At 45.0% G+C, this 21608-nt stretch overlaps 2 protein-coding genes across 2 annotated transcripts; one reads left to right on the top strand and one right to left on the bottom strand.

Annotated features, from left to right (window-relative positions):
- Positions 1-7315: 7315 nt before the first annotated feature.
- On the top strand, positions 7316-8662 carry HOO65_011086 (putative transcription activator protein; the record flags this gene model as incomplete). The annotated part of the gene is made up of 3 exons (XM_071005859.1): positions 7316-7451; positions 7576-8576; positions 8639-8662. 3 exons carry the CDS (start codon positions 7316-7318, stop codon positions 8660-8662), a joined length of 1161 nt encoding a protein of 386 aa, XP_070862908.1.
- A 1374-nt stretch (positions 8663-10036) lies between these two features.
- HOO65_011085 (Pentafunctional AROM polypeptide) lies at positions 10037-14924 on the bottom strand (the record flags this gene model as incomplete). Its single annotated transcript, XM_071005261.1, has 2 exons — positions 10037-10135; positions 10203-14924. The coding sequence occupies 2 exons, from the start codon at positions 14922-14924 to the stop codon at positions 10037-10039; spliced, it is 4821 nt and encodes a 1606-aa protein (XP_070862907.1).
- Positions 14925-21608: the final 6684 nt, after the last annotated feature.

The raw sequence follows: 21608 nt of genomic DNA, 5'->3' as shown, positions 1-21608 counted from the left end.
TCTCCCACGAGGTTGGGGGCACCTGGGTTTGGTCTATTTTGTTTCTGGTGTTTATTGCATCATATGGAAGGATATGGGGGTTTCTACGGATGGGTTGTTTTTTGTCCACAGCCAGAAGTGATGCATAACTTGCGGCGTCTTCAATTATTTTAACACGAATTATTAAAAAAAATAATGAAACCCAAGCAACATACTATTGTCAATTGGTTTGAAGGATCTACGAATGAATTTTGCTGCAGTTTGTGTTCTTGATGTTGATTCCCTATTGTAATATCTATGGAGATGGTGCAAACATTCAAAATTTGTGATGACATGTTGATCCATGACCCACGAAAGCGATGCTGACCCACCCAGCAGTGTTAGGGTCAGAGGCCTCAACACATGTGACGACGAAAAAAATCGTGTCACCTCCGCCAGCTGTTGCAATGTCGCATTTAGTAACAGAGCTATTCCAATAATGAACGGGTAGTGTATAGAAACCTTTGGTGCACGTAGCCTTGCAAGAAGTGTACAGCTCATCGACGTGGACTTGTCTCATGTATACCAGCAAGTGCACAGAGCGTTTGCTTTCCTGAGAGAGGGGTATCCACCGCATAGCTTGGGGCGAGCAAACATTTTGCCACACAGGGGGAGGGGAGGAGGGGCATTGGTCGACCGGAGCAAGCTTCCGCTCTGTTGCTCTTTTTTGACCGTTTTCTTTTTAGTTGTCACTAGACAAGGGTATAGTTGAATGAGTAGAAGCTTGTGATATGCATTGATACATTGGCATCTTGGTGGTGTTTGTTTGTAGGAGGCGTACAAGTCAAGATTGTTGTTCTTAATCACGAAGAGCTTGTTTCGAACGTCCAATAAGGTGGATAAGACGAGTGCCAGGAAAAAAAAAGACTCATCAAGTTTGAAATATAGCGAGATGTGGCTTTGATACGAAAATCCCCCCCCCCCCCCCCCCCCCCGCAATGCGTATTGGTTGTTATTTTTATAGACGCAATGACTTGCCTGGTTAGGAGAAGTGAATTTATATCATTAAGTAAGTTTGTTGGAGACCTGAGAACGCCAAATCAGCTCTATATATGAGCGGGAAAACTTTCTGAAAGACCTTTTGTTTGGAGCCAGATATAGGCAACCCGATGAAAAGGGAACCTTGATATGGACGCTAATGATGGTGACCCGTAGCTACATCGAAAGGTAATCGTCACATGCTCATATCGAGTAGTTCGGCGTCAGCTCATACTTGGCAAACTAGCGTGGTCTAGAACTGCCGTTTTTGTTTTGCTCAAAAGCTGAATTAGCACTCCACCCACGGAGACCTTTGGACGAGAAAATAACTCTGAAGAGGTTAGCCAGATGGGATCGAGGTAACGAGCGACCCATTTATAGGAACATGCTGAAAGAAAAAAAAGCATTAGATCCTGCGGGAATCTAGTTTGTAAACGGGAAAGAGATGCGAACGTTAAAGGAACTTGGCTGTGTAAGGCGCGCTATTGGAGTGTTGGGGAGAGGCAGGCAGGATGGATTGTAGCGTGAGTCGGTGTTTTAGGGTCACGGGATCGTTTGGTGGTGGAGGCTTTTTATTGTACGTTTAAATAACTTCCTGTAGCGAGTAATTCGATCCGAATATGTACAGTTGGTAGCCTGGAATATTCAAGTTGAGTAGTTGGGTAGTTGAGCAGCTGAATGGGGATATTCTCGAGCCGATATTGAGCGTCTACCTGTGCAAGTCGTGGTGGTGTATGGCTAAATACTTTTGTGACTTGGTTCTTGTGACACTTTTAGCTACTTTGCTTTCGTGGCTCCTCGCTTGGCCTCTCATTGCAGATGGCGTATGATGCGTGGTCGCCCTGAAAAAAAAAAAAAACAACAAAATGTATGACAGGGGCAGGACGATAATCGTAAGAAGTGAAGGTTGGGCTGTGCATCAAGTGTTCACATGGGGCTGATGGAACAAATTCGTAGAGCCAGGAAGAAAGAAGGTAGAATTGTAAAGATTGGTTGACAGTGGTCAGTTGTGGCGTTGGCCAATGATAGACGAGGAATATCAAGTCTCCACTGTCGCTGCCACACCCCACAAACGAATTGTCTGCCACAGGGGGACTCCACAGTAAGGAAGGAAACATAGCCTCGTTTTGCCAGACGCCAAAATTCCATATACACACAGAAAAACGAAGCAAGTTCTTGGCTTTGGCTTGCTTGGTCAAGAATAACCAAGTGAAACAAAAAGGGTTGAACCGAGGCTTCATGTCCACGATGATGGAAGCAATGCAGGGTTTTCTTTCTTAACTAAATATATTACGAACTTTATCGACAAACGATGCCGGAACAACGCAAACGCAAACACAAGCCTTCTTAACCGCTCGTATCTCTCTAGCCGGCTAACTGGCTAGCTGGAGGGTAGCAGCTCGAGTCTCGAATCGCTGATGTCCGAGTCTTAGACACAAAGACAAGTCTTTGTCCTTTTTTTCTTTTTTCCCTTTTTTCTTCTTGCCAACCTTACAAGTCCTTTTAGCGTTGTTTGGTCGGTTAGTTGGTCGGCCAGTCTGTCGGCCAGTAGTTAGCGACCAGCCCTGTCGTGGACAAAGGCCGAGGAGAGGATGCAGGGATAAGGAAAAGAGAGGAAGGAGAAACAGCAGGACATCGGCGGATTCCAAAAAAAAAAGCTTCTTTTTGGGGAGAGGAGAGCCAGGAGGGAGGCAATCCTTTAACAGGAGTGGGCCGACTTGTGAGAGAGGAGAGAAGGGAGAAGCGGATGGTCGAAGGGGGGGGGGGGGGGTGTTAAAGAGAGAAGAGGAAGACGAAGGGAGAAAAAGGCCAAAAGAGGACACCCGAGAGGCTTTGTGTTTATCAAAGCGCAGGTTTATTTATTGCATACTCTTTTGGCCCGCAACCTTGCATCAGCGATGCTAATAATCATCATCATGCAGCAGCCGAGCAACAGCAGTGCCAGCGACAATAACGACGAGCCTAAAGCTCAAAAAACAAAGAGCTGTACTTGAGTTTGGGTTGCAATGTAGATCTAAGAGTAGTTTTCTTTGGCCTGGCCCTTGTTTTGGCTTTGGAATCTGGGGGTTGTTCTGCAGGTGTGTCTGTGTCTGTCTTTATCTCCCTTTGCCATTGTCTTCTTCTGCTAATATAGTTTGTGCAACTGAGATATACATGGCGTTTCTTTTTTGCTCGTTTGGATGTCAGACTAGACTATACCAAGGTCACAGCCCTAATGCACGCACTGGCGAACGCATTTATTGCTATGGGAGAGAACAGGGAGGCGAGATGAACGGACGGAAGCGCATACATAATAAGTGAACGAGTCTGTATGGTATATGTGTGTGCTGTATGTGTGTACACATAGCACGTCCCCCATACGCCTCTTTGTTTGTTTGGTCAACTAGTTCTTCTACACTTGATTTTATCGCTTTGATCTTTTGCTCCCGATCTCATTCCTCTCGAGGACGACTACAGGAGGGCTGCGGTTATTTAGTTGTTTGTTATGTGCTGAGCCACAAATATATTTTTTTACATCTCACACACTAGAAATGTAATGTATATTATAGTGTGCAATGTGCAATGAGAAATACGTACTGTGTACTGTGTACTGTGTACTATGTACTATGTACTATGTACTATGTACTATGTGGTGTGTAGTGTGTAACTGGGGCCAGAGGAGAAGAGAAACAAGACTTTGTCATCCAGGAAGGCTGACGTCAAGGGAAAGCTAATGTCAACCAAACGGGTACACTAGCATAATAGTGCATGAGTAAGAAAACAGACCCGACAAGGAGCTTGGTTACAACATGGGGAACATATATGATCTGAAGTAAGTAAAATGGTAGATAAGAAGTGGTGCACCTGTACTAATAATACACTAGATACAAACGGACCATGTCATGTACTATGATCATGTACAGCAGTACACTAGCATAACTCGGTAAATACATTTCTTCTCCTGGGGTGGGATCTGATGCCAACTAACAAGCGCGGTTTCAACATTGCGTTGGTGTGGCTCTGGCTTTCTGTATGGAGTGCTGGGTCATGCATTTGTATTTAGACAGTATAGTCCTCCCGCGGATGTGCTTTTGGGTGACTTTATTATTTCCTGTCTAACCGTTACGTGACGTGATGCTGCTGGGTATGGGCATGAGTGTAAGTATGGGTATGACTTTAGCATGTATGCTTACGATGACGATTACGATTATGATGATTATGTTGAGGGTGACTTTGACGAAATCGGATCTGGCCGCCGGCCTGCATACATAAACACACCAAGTAGACAGACAGAGGAGAGGACCAGATGGACAAGAGTAAATATGGAATACGACAACAAGGCGGGACCACAAAGAAACTGGAACAAAGATAGGGACATAGCTTCTTTGCGCCAGGCCGTCCTCCTCTCCTCTCTTCCTGGTCGTTCCCTTTGGTAGGCGGGCCTGGATAAGCTGAAAGTAAAAACAAAAGCGACAGGAAAAGAAAAGAGAAAAAAGGAACATTACGTTTTTATCCAACTATAAATTCATGATAAATTATGTCTTTGCTTACCAAGGCAGCTGGCTTCTCTGCTTATGTATTATTGAATATTTTATGTCTTTTTTTTTTTTTTTTTCTTTTTTTTTTTTCCCTTGGCTTGGGTTTCTTCGGCTTACTCGCTTAGCTTGGGCGACCCTCCTTACTCTCCCCTTATGACGACATCGAGACAGTGTCAACGTCAACGTCAACGAATAGAAAAACAAGAAACCATGGCAAAGGACAATGATACGGCGATGTTCATATTCCCTGTGCCCTTAACTTTCTGGATGTCACTGGAAGATTCGGCTATGACACTCTCTTGCGTCTTGCATTGCATTTGCTAGCCTTCTTCTCAGATATTGGGTTCCCCTTTTTCCGCGATCCTCCTTTATTGGTACATAGGTACAAAAACATCCAAGCTCGAGGTCTGTCATTTCGAGACTTCGAGGCAAAACCTAATGTTTGTGAACCAGGGGAAAAGGTTACTTTGCACCAGGCCTAGGCTGCCCGATTTGTGGCGGATTGTTTCCTTGACCCTATTTCGGGAATGAGAAATAAACAGAAGAGAAGGAGAAGAAGAAAAAGATGAGTAAAGGACAGCACACACACACAAACACAGGAAAAGACCTGTAAATTAGAAAAAAAAAAGGACGCCGTATAGAGCCGGTACCCAGGACCTAAGAGGTTGTTGAACTTAGACTTTTGCAGGGCAAGGATACCCTGGACCTTTCCAGTTTTCCCATCGCCATTTTATCGATTTGATAAAGCCTTCCCCATCTATTAAATCCCTGCCTCGGTTCTTGGCTCGAGGCATCTGCACCTTACACACGGGCCAGACCGCACTCCCAGCGCAACGGAAGGTCCAACTAGTGACCACTAGGAACCACTAAACCTCTGGCCAGCCGACCATACAGCCAGACAGCTAGCCAGTCAACCACTAAACATCAACCTTTGATGCTGATGCTGAGGCTTAGCGTGGCATAGTCATTTTGTGCAATTGTTGAAGCATGGCCCGGATAATGGCCAGTGCAGACGTAAAGAGCATATTATATTGGTCTCAGGCCTCTCGGACCTCTCAAGCCTCCTTCTCCTGACTCCTGAACTTGAATCCAAGCCTCTTTCCAAAGCCCCGTGATACTTGGCTCCCGAACACAGCATTAATGCTGCTTTATACGAATGGGCGGCGGGGAGAAGGGAGGAGAGGAGAGGAACTGTCCACCATGTATATGTTCTCAGCTTGGGCCTGAATTTGGACCTAGATCTGGGCCTTGATCTGGTTGATTCAAACTCGAGACTTGGAACCTGGAACTGGATTTGGATTTGGATTTGGGACTAGCCCAAACGGACTTGTAAGATCACAGAGATACCGAGTGGACGGGAGTCCGGAATATGACTGGACGGCGTGCATCCTTTCGACAGGAGCTGAAGCTGAAGCGGGCCATGAAATGAAAGATCAGGAAAGAGGAAAAAAATAAGCTAGAGCAGAGCAAGAAAAGGGTAAAGCGAGGGAAAGGAAAGAAAAGCAAAAGCAGCCAACGCAGTAGGTAACAGGCTAGTTCGAGGTCGAATCTGGGTAATCTGGAAAAAAAAAAAAAAAAAAAAAAAAACTTGTTTGCGAATTTTAGCGTTACATTTTTACTTTGTTCCTCCTGCCGCTGTTGCTGCTGAGTCAGAAAAGTTACTTTTACTTGGGAGCTAGGTAAAAAAAAAAAAAAGTCTCAAATGATGTCATCCAAGTCTGTATCCGCGTGGCTTTGCTTGGGTGGGAAGGGAAAAGCCCGAAAACCGACCCAAATAATACTAGGAAAAAAAAAAAGAAAACGGAAGAAGAGGACCGAAGGTGAAAAAGAGCCTACATATCGTCGACGTCAAGCTTACTCAATCTTATTAAGGGCATCTTGGTAATGTAGGTTGTTTGCCGGAACCGCAATAGCGTTGACAACGTGTGCGTGTTTGAATTTGTGACTTTCGGCGGACAAGGAAGAATAGTAAAAGTAGGGAATGTTGAGGTTCTATTGTGAAGCAAAAAAAAAAAAAAAGGGCAATAGAGTATTAAGGCAATTACTGCCATGGAAAAACTGACCACATGTAACCAAACCTCTAAGCTCCTCGATTTCATCTCGAGATGATTTTTTTGTCATTCGTTCTCCCCTTCCGTAAATGGTGGAAGGAGAGGTAAAAAAAAAGAAAGGCGGGGCTCATAAACAACTAAAAAAAAGATCGAACTTAAAAGAAAAAGAAAACATAAATTCCAACTTTTTAGTAGTGTCTAGGCGTCCATCCAAATAAGGGGAGTCATACATCCAGGGGGGGGGGTGCTATTAAGAGCCATCCGAAGTTCTTCAGTGCTGCCTTCATTTTCTTTTCCTGCTGTTGATATAAAAACGAGTAACTGCCCTCTTCATGTTGCAGCTGTTTGATGGAAAGAGCTCCTTCCAAATACATTTACTATCACCTCTATTCTTTTTATATTTTCTTTCTCGCTCTCCTAATTGTCGCTGCGTGCTCTCTTCTCATCCTCAAACCTCTCCGTTATCCCTTCGCCTCATCAACTTGACATTTGCATTTAAGCCCACTTGGAGCTTTGAATCATTATCCGACCGCCTCTCGCCTTTTATAAACTCTTTGCGCCCGCTCCATATACATCGCTACCAATAAGTTTAGCTCAACACCTCACTCGCATCCGGCCTGTACAACAAGCTTGGCTTGGCTGCCTTCCTTGTCGTCCAACGCATTTTATTCGCCTTTGCCAACTCTGGCAGTCACACTCTGCCCATCTTTATAACTTCACCTTTCATTCGAACGTCCCGTATATTTCAATATGGCTCGGCTGGGCTATGTCGACTATGCGAATGCGGCTTCTAGCCTCCCTAGCCTCTCATCAGCTGTTCCCAATGATCAACACCTAGCCCAGTACCCAAGAGATCCCAGCTCCTTTCCGAGACAGCAACGATATGGTAAGTCCAAAGTCACCCTTGTCATGTGACCAATCCCATCACCAATCACACCACCCATTATTCACCACGCATCACCCATTACGCACTACCTCCTGCTCAATACAAATCAACTAACAATTTATAGACTCCCGTCCCCGGACGCCCATGTTCAACATGAACCATCCCAATCTCAACTTTGAATCTAACTACATGACAAGTGCTACTACATCTCCAGTATCAGGCTCCACTCCTGCTTACAACAATGCGCCATTCACTGTTGCACCCTGGATGCAATCTTCTCTGTCGACTTCTTCTATGACACCAGCTGTTTCTGCGCCCATGGCTATGAGCATGTCCGCAAACATGCCATCGTCCATGGCTTTCAACGACCAGACTGATTCATATGTCTTTTCCAGCATTATGCCCCAGCAAACAGGCCAGACACTTCCAGGCCTGAGCAACGCACACAACATCACTCCGCAGTCTCTATCTCCAGAAGAAGCCTTTTTGGGCATGCCTGATGTTGGCGCCGGAAGTATTGTGCTGTTCGAAGACTGTAACAAAAGCGACTACAGCCATTCCCCAGTTTCCCAGTCTGGCCACATGAACATGATGTCACTCGATTCTCCTGCAATTATGCGTCATCCCGGTGGTACCCAAAGCCACGTTCACCCCTACCACCACCAGCAGCAGCCACAATCACAGAATCTACCGCACATGAGATCGCTTCAAAACGAGCTGATTGCCCAGCAAGATCGTGAAAAAACGTTTTCATGCACGTACAGCCATTGCCCATCCCGCTTTAACACCACTGAAGAGCTTCAAATCCACAAAAAGGAGGCTCATCGAAGTGGAAATAGTAAGCCTGAGATAACGCAAAAGGGCCCTTACATTTGTCTGCGAGTGAATCCCAATACCGGGCGTCAGTGTGGCAGCCAGTTCAACCGCCCCTATGACTTGACGAGGCACGAAGCCACAATTCACAATCTCGATCGTGAAAAGTTTAGTTGCCCCATTTGCCCCGATAAGACCTTTAGCCGGTTTGATGCTCTCACAAGACATTATGGTCATGTGCACCCAAATCTGCCTTTGCCCGTCAAGAACAAGGAGCGCAAGACGCATGTTCGCAGAACGTCTAAGAACAACGTACGTCATGGTCGCCGGATGTCAGAGGATATCCCTAGGAATAATGCACCTGTTAAAAATAGAAGTGGGGCGATGGCCGACTCTGAAGCCCACGTATCTGCTATATCGGCAGATGCATCTGCATCTGCATCATGGTTTTAAATCAACCAATGGACAGGCGTGGGAGGTTACCTTTTCTCCGTGTTTCCTTTTTGGAAGTTTTCCCTCTTTTTTTTTTACTTTGATTTTCCTGCGAGAATGACGTCAGCCCAGGTAAAACAAATATCACGGAAAGGCTGCACAAACGATCCTTCACTACCTCCGATGGACAAGACAGGGAGGGAGGGACAAGGGAGCGCTGCCAACAGGGGCAGGGCCAAAATGATGAGTCATGACGTCAACAAGCAAATACAGCAACTTCACCCTCCCTCCCCCTCATTTCTTTGGCTCTTTTGGGCTGTTGATTGCACTACACTGTTCGGTATCTCCGCTAGTGCACCAAAACGCCATCTAATACTTCCTAAACCGGCTGCCACAGTTGGACTGATTGATTCAAGCTTGTATGCCCTATCAGTGCGATCCATTTTCCAACCACTACTTTCATGTCTTTACTTTTTACTTTTTTTTTTTTTTTTTTTTTTCCCTTTGTTTTGACCATTTACATTCTTTCTTTTTCCCTCAGACAGTTCACTCACTCGTTCTATTTTTTGTTCTGTTCTTGGACCCTCCTATGACTTTCATGCCCCGTTTTCCTTTTGTTCTTTTATTTCCTTCGATTTTCTATTTTCCCTAGCATTATTATTGATAGATGGGTTTATGATCTACAGCCTCAGTCGGCTCGACTACTTTTTGTTTTTTTTGTCCCTTTTTTGTCTTTTTGGGCGGTGTACAATTTCCTTTCTTTTCCAAGCCTTATGCTTATCATTGTTTCCAATAGGTGGAGTTTCCTGGTTTCTTGTTTATGTCCTGGAAGGCTTTCTATTTCAACATGTTCTCTCAAGCTATCCCACAGAGCTTCTTACCTTTACTTATTCTATTCTAAACAAAAGATATTTTAAACTATCTGATTCCTTTTCTATTGCTCATAGTTCATGAATTTTTGTGTCCTGTTTTTCATCTCCCTCTTAGTTCTTGTCTGATGAGATGTTGAGTCTGCAAAGTCACAAAAGCTTAAGATTGAACTAGATTCTTTGAACATGCGTGGTTCAAGTTGAAGTTACCGATGTTCAAACTTTTCGGTCTTATGGTAAAGGGGCTTGATCTACAGTTTTTATGTTTGCGGGATAGATGGACTGAGCGAGTACTTGATTAAGTTGGCACTTTGACGTATGTTGTGGGCATTTATCGAAATATTGGTGAATTTCAACACCTCATTTACCTAACTTCAAAATGCAAAGACAGTAAAACAAAAAGTAGAAAATAACTCGAAATAAATTCACCACATTTCTTTTTTCCACCTCCACCATTTTTATGCTTGTATTTTAGATCGTCGAAGGCAAGGAGATAGATGAACCAGACTCCCCCATAACAGCCTTACGAGCATCACTGAACAAGGGTGTAATATCGGTCCACAGTTGGAACTAGAATAAGCGTTAGTGATAGCCTATATAGAATAAGAGTAAGCAGTTTCAAAAACCTGCGACGTACCTGGTACCACCCCTGGGAAATGAGCACTTCTAGGCCGTTGATAGTAACCCATTTTTCGGAAGAGTCCTCTGCCATTTGCATCAAAGGGGTTTGAAGAGGCTTGTAAGCCATGTCTAGGAGGACCCGAGGATACGCAGAATCGAAACTAGACTGTAGGAGAGTGACAAGAACCTCTCGCATACCAGCATCGATAGGACGATCAGCAGGAATAGTGCTGACCATGGCAGCTGGAGGGTTTGATAAAATCTTTTCAGAATCGGCAACTGAGCACAGGAATCTAATATCACAACTAGGACCAAAGGTTTGAGACAAGCCTTCCATGGCCTTGGCGTTACGGGCGACAACATAAATGGGAGAGAAACCCATGTCCATGAAGGCATATATAGCTGCACGACTAGTACCACCAGAGCCGACAACAACGGCAGGACGAGGGTCAGCATCCAAGTCTCGAAGTTTTTCAATGCCAGCGCTCTTCAAAGTATAAACGATGCCCTTCCAGTCAGTGTTGTCACCAATAAGACGAGGGGAAGGTTTGCCGTCATTTAAATTGGGATTCGGCAATGGGACAATAGTGTTGACGGCTCCAAGGGCCTTGGCGGCGTCGGAAACCTCATCGATGAGGTCCACAATATCGATCTTGAGTGGGATCGTGACTGAGGCACCTCCAAAATCGGGTGACCTAATCAAGTCTTTGACATCGGTGACATTGTCGGTCTCAAAGGTTGAGTAATGATGCGGCAAACCAGACATCCCAAACAGAGTGTTATGAAGGGCAGGTGAGCGTGACGCCGAGATAGGCTTTCCGAAAAGGTAAAATTGCTTCTTTTCAATCTCGCCAAGAAGCGACAAGGCCGTGCGAATTTCAACAGCTGATAACTGCCCAGGAGCTGCCTTGAAGGGCAGAGCAGCATGTGATACTGGCGTTAGGAAGCCGTTGAGAACACGACTCAGCTTACCGTGAGGCCCCATGTTCAGTGCAATCATGGGAACATGATGGGCAGCCAGCATCCGAGCCTTGAACGATGCTAGGGAAAAGTTGTCTTCCAAGGTTTTTGCTACACCAACAAGCTTAATGATGTCACCATATTGCAGAGCCTTGTTGTAGAAGGGAATCCAAGAGCCATTTTTCCATGACAGAGTTCCGTTGGGATCGTGGTGAGACGCAATAATGCGGGAACGCCCCTTCGCCTCTGAGATAGCATTGAGGATTTCCGCAGGCATTGTCATTTCTAGATCGATGTACTCGGCTCCGATACGAGTAGCTAGAGTGTAAAGCTCAAGAGCCTTTTCGAAGTTATAATCTGGGAACATGCCGCCTTGAGAGACAGTGCGCAAAGTGAAAACTATCGGTAGGGGGGCTAATGAACGGAGCAGAGAGACTTGATGAGCAACAGACTCACGATGCAAATTTGCTAAAAGGTCAACTCTCAGCTCAATGGCGTCAGAGCCAACAACAACCTGTGGGATGATTTTCGCTACAGGGCCTATCTCTGGGAATGTTAGAGACACAAAGAAGCTTTGCTTGGCATGGCAAATACGGTCTAAATGGTGCTCTTGATCGAAGACGGCAGCCACAAAAGCTCGGAAGTCGGGAGGAGGCGCTGAGTGAGAAACTTCGCTCTCGTGAACATATGGACTCATGTAGGCGTGGCTGCTGCACTCGCGGTACCAGGGTTTTCGGCGGAGATAAACCTCACGCACATCTTGACCAAAGGACGGGCGAGTGCTGTCTGAATTAAGGTATTTTACCACATGGTCGATGTTGCGATGCACAAGGATCACACGGCCACCAGCTTTGCGATAATCACCGAGCATCTTGCGTGCCTCAGGGGCTTCAACAATGCCACCACCACACGAAAATACATATCCGGTATTCTGATTGGTAATGACATCCTTTAGAAGCGCCAATTCCGCAGTACGGAAGCCTTCCCAGCCCTCAGAACCGTGTATAATTTCACGCACAGTCTTTCCAGAACGGCGCTCCAATTCACGGTCAAGATCAATGTACTTTAAGCCTAGAAGACCGGCAGCCCAGCTACCTGCGGTCGACTTCCCAGCTCCACGCATACCAACCATGAAAACCGAGCGGGTATCAGATGCTTTGGTACCTGCAATCGACTTCTTTTTTTCTTCACTGCTAGAAGCTGGCGCACTGTGGTCAGGAACAACATCGGCGCCATCTAGGGATCCACCAAATGAGGTAGATAAGATATCCCACCATCCAGGCCACGTCTTTCCAGTACATTCTCGCTCTAGAATAAGGACGGGCTTAGGGGCCACAAGAGAAAGAACGCTAAAGCTCATGGCCACGCGGTGATCATCGTAGCAATAGACATTGGACTCGGGTGTCTTGATTTTGTTGAGCGGGCGGCCAATGACCTGAATACCATCATCCAACTCAACACATGTGACATCAAACTTGGCTAGCTGAGTGCGCATAGCTCCAATGCGATCGCACTCTTTAACACGCTGGTTGGCAATTCCAGTGATAGTAGTAGTGCCATCTGCAACAGCACCGAGCACACAGGCAGTCAAGAAAGCATCCGTCATAGGCTCCATGTCAACATGGGGGATGGCTTTCAAAGAGCCAATGGGAGGACCAGTGACAGTAGTTGATGTGGCTGTTTGGTCAACCACACAGCCCATGGGCTTCAGCACTTCTGTTGCGAAGCGAGCATCACCTTGGAGAGAGCTGAAACCAATGTTGGGAACAGTGCAAGTTGTGCCAGTAATAGCAGCAACAGCCAAGGGATAAGTGGCAGAGCTAGCGTCACTCTCAATAACATATTCCGCAGGATTCTTGTATATGCCTTTTGGAATATGATATGTGTTTTCTTCCGTAGTTGACCGCTCAACGTTAATGCCAAAGGACTTCATCATGGAAATTGTCATATCAATGTAGAGTTGCGAAATAGGCTTGCCACCCACAAGACGTAAGGTGACGGGCTCCTTAGCATATGGTGCAGCCATCAAAATAGATGAGACATACTGTGACGAAATGGTCGCAGCTAGTTCAATCAGACCGCCAGAAAAACCACCGGCGGCATCAATTTTCAAGGGGAGACTGAGATTGGGGCCAAGGTACTGGATAGAAAGCCCATTGGACTTTAGAGCATCTACAAGAGGACCGATGGGACGCTGCTGCATGCGAGCGTTGCCTGTAAGGATAGTAGATGAGATTCCTTCACCAGGCTTGCATAGAGCAACGACAGTAGTCAGAAAGCGAGAGGCGGTACCGGCGTTACCAAGATATAGAGGTTCAGCGCAGGCGTTGAGTTGACCACCTTTCCCGTTAATCACAAGAACCTCGCCGGCCTCCTCCCACGAATATGTAGCACCGCCAAGCTGGGAAAGGGCGGTAAGCATGAACTCAACATCATCTGAGTGTAAGAGATTCTTGATACGACAAGAGCCAGTACCTAAGGCCGCCAGAACTAGGGCGCGATTAGAAATACTCTTAGAGCCTGGTGGGGTGACAGTAACGCTAAGGTCCTTGGGAACAGTGCCAGGAGTAGAGACAACAGCTGGTGAAATAACAACGCGGATGGCTTTGTCATCTACGGTGGTAGCTTTTTCTTCGAATGTTTTACCAATAGCTTTGAGAAGTACAATCTTTTTAGCCGTGCCGACATTCTTCTTATCGACAGCCATTTTGCTCATCAGAATATCGACGGGGCATTTCTTGCCAGCGGTGCGCTTAACAACACGCTTGTCGAAAATTGAAATGGGGAGATCGTAGCTGGCAATGCATTTGGACAGGCGTGCTACAGCGCCAGGACTTAGAATGCCGAGGTATCGTGATAGTTCGGCTTCTTTGACCATGCCAATGGCCACAGCTTCGCCATGGAGTAACTGAGGGGTAAGGAGAGCCTCAATTGCATGGCCGATGGAGTGTCCAAAGTTGAGTAGATTGCGCAGGCCAGACTCTTTTTCATCGCTGGAGACAACAGAAGCTTTAATGCGAGCCGATCCAACTACAATACGCTTGAGGATGGGTAAGATCGCTGTGAGGCGATTAGACAAGCCATTGGAAGTGCTAGGCTTTGTTTTAACAGCGGAAAGAATGCTCGGTGCGTTTTGCTCCAATGCGGCGAATTCACCTTCATCCCAGATAGCAGCAGTCTTAATGACCTCAGCCATGCCATTGATAAACTCTCGCTCAGGAAGCGTCTCGAGGAATTTAAGGTCAATGAAAATACGCTGTGGTTGCCAAAACGACCCAATCAGATTTTTTCCCGTGGGCGTGTCAATAGCGGTCTTGCCACCAATGGACGAGTCAACCATGGCCAGGAGAGTGGTTGGGACTTGTACAAAACGAACACCGCGCATGAAGGTAGCAGAGACATAGCCAATCATGTCACCGATGACACCACCGCCAAGGGCAATCACCACGGTATCACGAGTACATTGCTGTTCTAACATCCAGTCCTCAATCTCGGCCTTGGTCTCTCGGCTTTTCGACACTTCGCCAGGTGGGATGGCGTATGTAAGCAGACGAGGGACATCTGCCTTGGCTGCAGCAAGCTTCTCAAAAACAGACTTGAACGAGGGAACATAGGTGTTGTACAGGTTGGTATCCGTGATTAGGACATACGTCGAGCCTGGGATGTTGTCGAGTAGTTCCTGCGGAACGAAATCAAGCCACAGCCCGCTGTCGATAATGATATTTTCTTCCCCCAAAATAGGGATCCGGGTAGGGGCCGAGCCCTGTGAGTCACTCATCGGTGCAGGGAGAGTCAATCAAGGAGCGGCTTTAGAAAAGTTGGCGATAAAATGGAAGTACGACGAAAAGGGAATCGTCACGAAAGAGTAAAGAGCGTGATCAAGATGCCAGCAATCAATTGATGATACACTCCAGCCAAGCACTAAAAGTTGAGGAAAACCGAGTGTTAGACACAAAATGAGAAAAGACTTTTGCTTGAAAAACTGAGTAGGGCGTTGTCTATCGTATTAAGCCCAGAAGAAGAGTTTAAATTGGAACGAGATAATGGCAGTTTACCAACTTATTTTTGTTTCTTTTTACTTGATAGGATAAAAGTTGAGCAAGAAAAAAAGCGGACGACAGCAAGATTATAAGATAGTTAAAAGGGAGGGAATTCATCTTGACTACTCACTTCGGTTTTGGTGTTGCGAGATGCTTCGCCTATTTCTTGATGCACTCACTAGATTCCGAAATGGCAAGTGGCAAACTTGATGCAAGACTAAACGCAGATGGGAAAAATAAGAGAAGAGAGTCAGGGCGAAAAGAGAGCTGCAAGCTGTCTCGATACTTCCAATGTCTCGAGTGCTGCTTCAAACTTTCAAAATAGCAGTTGCGCAAAAGTAAGAGTCATCATCCTTAAAACTATGGCGCACACCCGAAATTGCCCCTCCATACAATCCATAATGACGCTAACAGTCATTTCCTATTAGCCCAAACTATGACTCTAACCTAAATTGTGTGAGACTTGGAAAAAAAATCGATAAGAGCGCGCTCGGACTAGGGTTGGGGTTTGTGAAAAGGGTTTCAAGGGCTGGCATCAAACAGAAACAAGGGCATGCAGACACACTTTGTGTGGCCGTGCAACTAACTGGTGGAACACAACTTCACAAAAACGAACACGGCGAGACGACTTGAACTTTGGATCCGGACGAATCGAGGAATAAATCGGTCGAAGGGACGGGAATAAATATTTGCTCAAGGCCGGAATATGCCATTTCGAAGCTCACAAGTGGCTAGGCTTCTACATTGCTGACTTCCTGTATTATATGTGTGGGAATGGGCGGATGAGCAGTAAAAGCTTACAACACGACAAAACAAAACGAAGAGATGATTATCAGGACTACAAGACGTAGGCCCTAGCGGTGCTTACAGCAAAGTGTTTCTTAAACCTTGCCAATTGCTTATTTTCGTCTCAAATTTGCTTCGAGCAAACCATCACCTAAAGGGCGACAGTCTAACTCGGTCGTGGGATGGCGGCAGCGGCGGCATTTTTTATTTTTTACATTGCTTTTTCACTCAGCGCAGCGGCAGTAGCAGAAGAGTTTGTATCGTTTTGTCGGCTGGGAGATCACGGGCTTTATCATATGAGGGCAGAGCTATAGGCTGGTGTAGTATGCTTAATTCTTTTACTAGGTGTGCTGTGCGTCTTTCTAAACTTTGTCAAGGCAGATTGCGCCAAGAATATTGCCTCTTAAGACAGATCATGGCATAACAATACAAGACAGCATTTAATGGAAGCTAGCCGCCATTCTTTTCCCTAGATATCTCAACAACAGCCTGGCATGTTCTTGAGTTATGACCAGCCTTACCACAAGTTCCACATTGCCTTGCCCTTGCCAGCCTAGATCTTCCCTGACCACTCCTTGATAATTCCACCATCACCTGTGTATCAACATCTTTCTGATAAATCCCACTTCCTCCCTCATCAACAGCTATTTTCCCTCCATTCTGTAACTGAGTTTTATTTCCTCTACAGTGGTTGTGAGTAATCTTGTTTGTTTGTTGAAGGGTCCAAGCCTCAGACTTCAACAGGGCGTTCTGACCCATTATTGACCTAAGCACCTGAATAATTGATGCTGAGGAGCTACCCTGATGCTTTCTAACCTGGCTTTCGAGGTATTCATGTTGAGAGCTGGCTTTTAGCACTGTCTTTGCTGTCTTAGATACCTAATGGCCAGGGAGACCAGTGTCATTGATCGGTGCTGGAGTCTGCAGCTGAACATCGAGCTTCAATATCACTCTTTTTACATTCAATGGAGCAAGCCTGGCCCCTCTAAAGCCTCCCTGATATCACTTTCTGTTGTAGCCACTTAGTGGGTAGTATAAAAAGCTGGAAAGAAGTTAGTCTTGGAAGTATGAGTTATAGAGCACCTGATTAGATGCTTGATTTCTCAACTATAGGCCTTCTTCAGCGGTCCAGAGCACCTGAAATTAAGAGGCTGAAGTAGGTGAAATGAATGGGCTGGCATATATAGCGCGATGATGCATTGTCTTCACAAGTCAACTGAGTAGTGACTTTCATGCTCATTGAAGATAAGAAGACAATGGCGACTGGTTGGTTAGGGCCTTGTATAGTGATAGAAGTGCTTGAGTGACTTGAGATCTATATTATTGCCAGTCCAGCTATTGTGAGTTATAGCAACATCCTAATCCCATGGCAGCCTCACTAGCTATAGGGGAATGCCTATAGCACTCTGGGGATCACAGGATGATGTAGCCAATTTGGGAGGCAGCTGAACAAAGGTGAGAGGGAAGAGGGCAAAGAGAGAGATGGGGTATGCGGCAATTTTGCAGAATCAGAAGATGTCAAGGGCTTCATAAAAGAGAGTGGACTGGATGGGAGTTGTACTGGAAGGTGACATCAGCTAGCTGCTGCTAGCTGGGACGTGTTGTTGTATTGCTGCTAAACAACAGTATGTAGACCTGAAAGATATAATATAATATGAATTAATACAGTTCTTCTCTCTCTCTCCCCTTCATTAACAATTCAGCCATAGATAACCCTCTTGATACAGATTCACTATCAGCTCAAAGCTAGTTTTTATTTGGCAGCTCACTGTGTTTGTGTAAAAGATGGAACTGAGGAACAAGAAAGGTAGCGGCTTTTGCCATTGTCTGTCCTGTCAATGAGATCTTTTCAACAACTAAAGTCATGTTACTAATGCTACTGTAGTTATTGACAATGCTGGCTGGATACTATAGTTGAGTACATGCCATATGATGCAGGGGAAATAAATGAGATGCTAGATAATGTGTGTGATAGGCGAGTCCACCAAAGATATCGACCCTTAAGATAGATCATAGCATCAAAACACAACACAGCATTTAATTGAAGCTAGCTACTATTCTTTTCTGCAGATATCTCAATAACAAACTAGCATGTTCTTGAATTATGACTAGCCTTACCACAAGTTCCAAACCACCTTGTACTCACCTGTAAGGCTTCATGAGATACAAGAAGATTCAATTGTATAACAGCTCTGTATTTAAGAAGAACTCAATAAGTTCTAAGAGAAACTAAAGGGAGCTATGCTAATGATAGTGGTCAAGTGGTTTATATGTATGTTGGGAGAGATGCACTTTGGTAGGGGGACTAGAGGGAGACACTAGGAAGACACTAGGAGGACACTAGGTAGACACTAGGGAGATACTAGGAGGACACTAGGTAGACACTAGGGAGAAAAGGGAGCTTTTGGTGCATTGTATGGTTTCCTGGGTGAGGGCAAGGCCTGAACCATACATGATCTGTAGATCATTACATCACCAGCCTTAATCTTCCTTGACCACTTCTTGATAATTCCACCATCACCTAACTACCAATGTCTTCTGATCAATCTCTTGCTTTCTATCATTTAGAGCCATCTTTTATCTATTCTAGCTGGGGCTTTTTGCTCTACACTGCTTGCTAAGAGCCTCATTTGCATATTGAAGAATCTGAACCTTGGACCCCAACAGGGTGTTCTGATATATCACTGCCTCTATTCTCTTCAAAAGTGACTTAAATTCCCAGGATTTGATACTGGGGAGCTACTCTGATGCCTTATGGCTGACCTTCCAAGGTATGTACTCAGTGTTGCTGGTGCTTGACATTGATTGCTCAATGAAAATACTGTAAAGTGGTTTATTTAGAAAAATCTAAAGAAAGAAAGAAGAAAGAAGAAATCTAAAACTAAGTGCCTTTTGTCCTATTTATATTCCTTGCTTCCATTCAGCAGAGTTTTCTCTGAGCCATTTATCATCCATAGGTGCTAATTGTCTGTATGCTCCTTGCCCTGTGATCCTTATTGAATGTAGGTGCATAGCCTGCAACACTCAGATTGAGAACTAGCTTCTAGCACTATCTTTAGTGTTTTGGAAACCTGGGGAAGCTGGCTTCCTCAATCAATGTTACACATTGAGCTTTGATGTCAGATTCAATGTCATAGTACACTAGTGTCTTCTACATAACTGCCACAGTATACTAGTGTTCCTACATAATGTAACAGCACATTAGTGTCCTCTATATAACCACTGTTCATCATGTCATGATACTGTCTTCTACATGACTACTGTTTCTATATGACCACTGTTTTCACACTACTTCAGTGTTCCCTGTATGACCACTGTCCTGCTTGATGCTAGAGTCTTGCTTACCACTACCAGCCTTGTTGCCAGTGCTTGACATCAATTGCTCAATGAAAATACTGTAAAGCATTTTATTTAGAAAAATCTGAAGAAAGAAAGAAAGAAGGAGAAAACTGAAACTAAGTGCCTGTTGTCCTATTTGTATTTGCTTCCCTCTAGCAGAGTTTTCTCTGCACCATTTGTCATCCATGGTCACCAGTTGTCCATGCACTCCTTGCTCTGTGATCCATATCGACTGTAGGCACACAGCCTGCAACATCATCCCCCTCTTCTTTTGGGCTAGTGTCTCCCCACTGCTGGTAGTCTATCATTAGTGGTGATTAGTCCCCATTTGGCCTCCTAGTGATTGAGAGCTTCTGTTTCTTCAATGTTTTCAATGGGTACCTAGGTTAGGTCATCCCTGTTGCCAGTGCTTGACATTGATTGCTCAATGAAAATACTGTAAAGTGTTTTATTTAGAAAAATCTGAAGAAAGAAAGAAAGAAGGAGAAAACTAAAACTAAGTGCCTGTTGTCCTATTTGTATTTCTTGCTTCCCTCTAGCAGAGTTTTCTCTGCACCATTTATCATCCATGGTCACCAGTTGTCTATGCACTCCTTGCTCTGTGATCCATATCAACTGTAGGCACATAGCCTGCAACATCATCCCCCTCTTCTTTTGGGCTGGTGTCTCCCTACTACTGGTGGTCTATTGTTGGTGGTGATTGGTCCCCATTTGGCCTCCTAGTGATTAAGAGCTTCTATTTCTTCAATGTTTTCAATGGGTACCTAGGTTGGGTCATCCTATCCTACCTATTTTACCAGGACCTTTCTTCTGGCTCCTTTTCCTTGGGCCTGTACAATATCCTCTACTATCCATTCATCTTCACTATCATCATTGACAATGGCAGCTGGTTTGTCTGGCACTTGCTACTGGCTTGGTAGAGGGTCATTGGATGCTTTTTCAATGCAGTCTATATGGAAAATGTCATGGATTCCCTTAGGCACATCCAGTTTCACTGTCAGAGGAGTTAGTGCTTCAATTACAGTGAATTTTCTGTATAACCAGTCTAATTTGTGAGAGGACTGTACTGTCTATAGATTCTTCATAGTAAGCCATACTTGGTCTCCTGCCTAGTACACTTCTGCTGGGCATCAGGGCTGGTCCTCCATTCATTGTTGTACTGCTGCTAGGGCACTGGTGATCAGATCTGTCACATCAGTCATCTTTTCCACTAAGGCTTCTGTATAGCTAAAGTTTGAACCTTCTGTACTCTGGTCTTCATCTGATATAGAGAGTTGTGTAGGGTTCACATGATAGCCATAGCTAGTAAAGAATAGACTGATGTTTACTCTTGGTGCTAATGGTCAATTGTTAATGGCCAGCATTGCTGAAGGGAGCAGTTGGTCCTAGTCTATTTGTATAAAGTTCACAAAGGCCTGTAAGTATGCCTGAACTTCCTAGTTAGCTCTTTCTATGCCTCTGTTTGATTAGGGATAGTAAGCTATTGTAAGTTTGTGTCTGATTTTCAATAGCTTGTAAAACTATTTCTAGAAACCTCCTGTGAACTATGGGCCTCTGTCTGAGATAATTGAGTCTAGGGGTCTATAGTGTCTATAGTGGCATTCATTGAAATAGTTAATGACTGTCTCAGTCTAGATGTTAGGCAATGCTCATAGAGTCATATTCCTAGTGAGGCAGTCTATGATAACTATAATATGTTCATTGCTAGTGTTGTCATACTTTGGAAGTAGGCCTATGAAGTTGATGGAGATTTGCTTCCATTGTTAGTCTGGTATAGGGAGAGGCTATAGGATGCCTTGTTTCTTTTACCTCCACACTTTTCCCCTTCTACAAACATTACAGTTGTGTAGAAATTGTCTGACATCTGAGTTCAGGCCTGGCTAGTAAAACTGCTGGCAGAGGATCTCTATAGTTCCATCCCTCCCTAGGTGGCCAGTCACTCTACTGTCATAGGCTTCCTGTAGAAGTTTGGTTTGGAGTGGCTCAGAATTCAGTACCTATAGCTGATTATAGTAAAACAAATGTCTGTCTTTTTCAGTGAAGTCTCCTAATTGTCCTTAGACACTCTTTAGGAGTTTAGTGGTATCTTGATTTCTTATTACAGACCAGATGGCTTCTATTTCTTCATCTTCACCTACTCCTTCCTCCTATAGGTCTTGGAGTTCATAGTTCTTGAAGAGGCTAGTCTGCCTTTAGGCTGGCATTGCTTAAAGGGGTGGGTCCTGTTCATGCTTCTATAGTTGTAATTCTCACCCTTTACCAGGGTCTTTTGGCTCATCCTGTTCTTTCCTGGATAG

Source organism: Ceratocystis lukuohia (genome assembly GCF_044167205.1).
Source record: "Ceratocystis lukuohia strain C4212 chromosome Unknown Supercontig1_pilon, whole genome shotgun sequence".
Taxonomy (NCBI): Eukaryota; Fungi; Ascomycota; class Sordariomycetes; order Microascales; family Ceratocystidaceae; genus Ceratocystis; species Ceratocystis lukuohia.
This window is presented reverse-complemented; position numbering and strand designations above follow the sequence as displayed.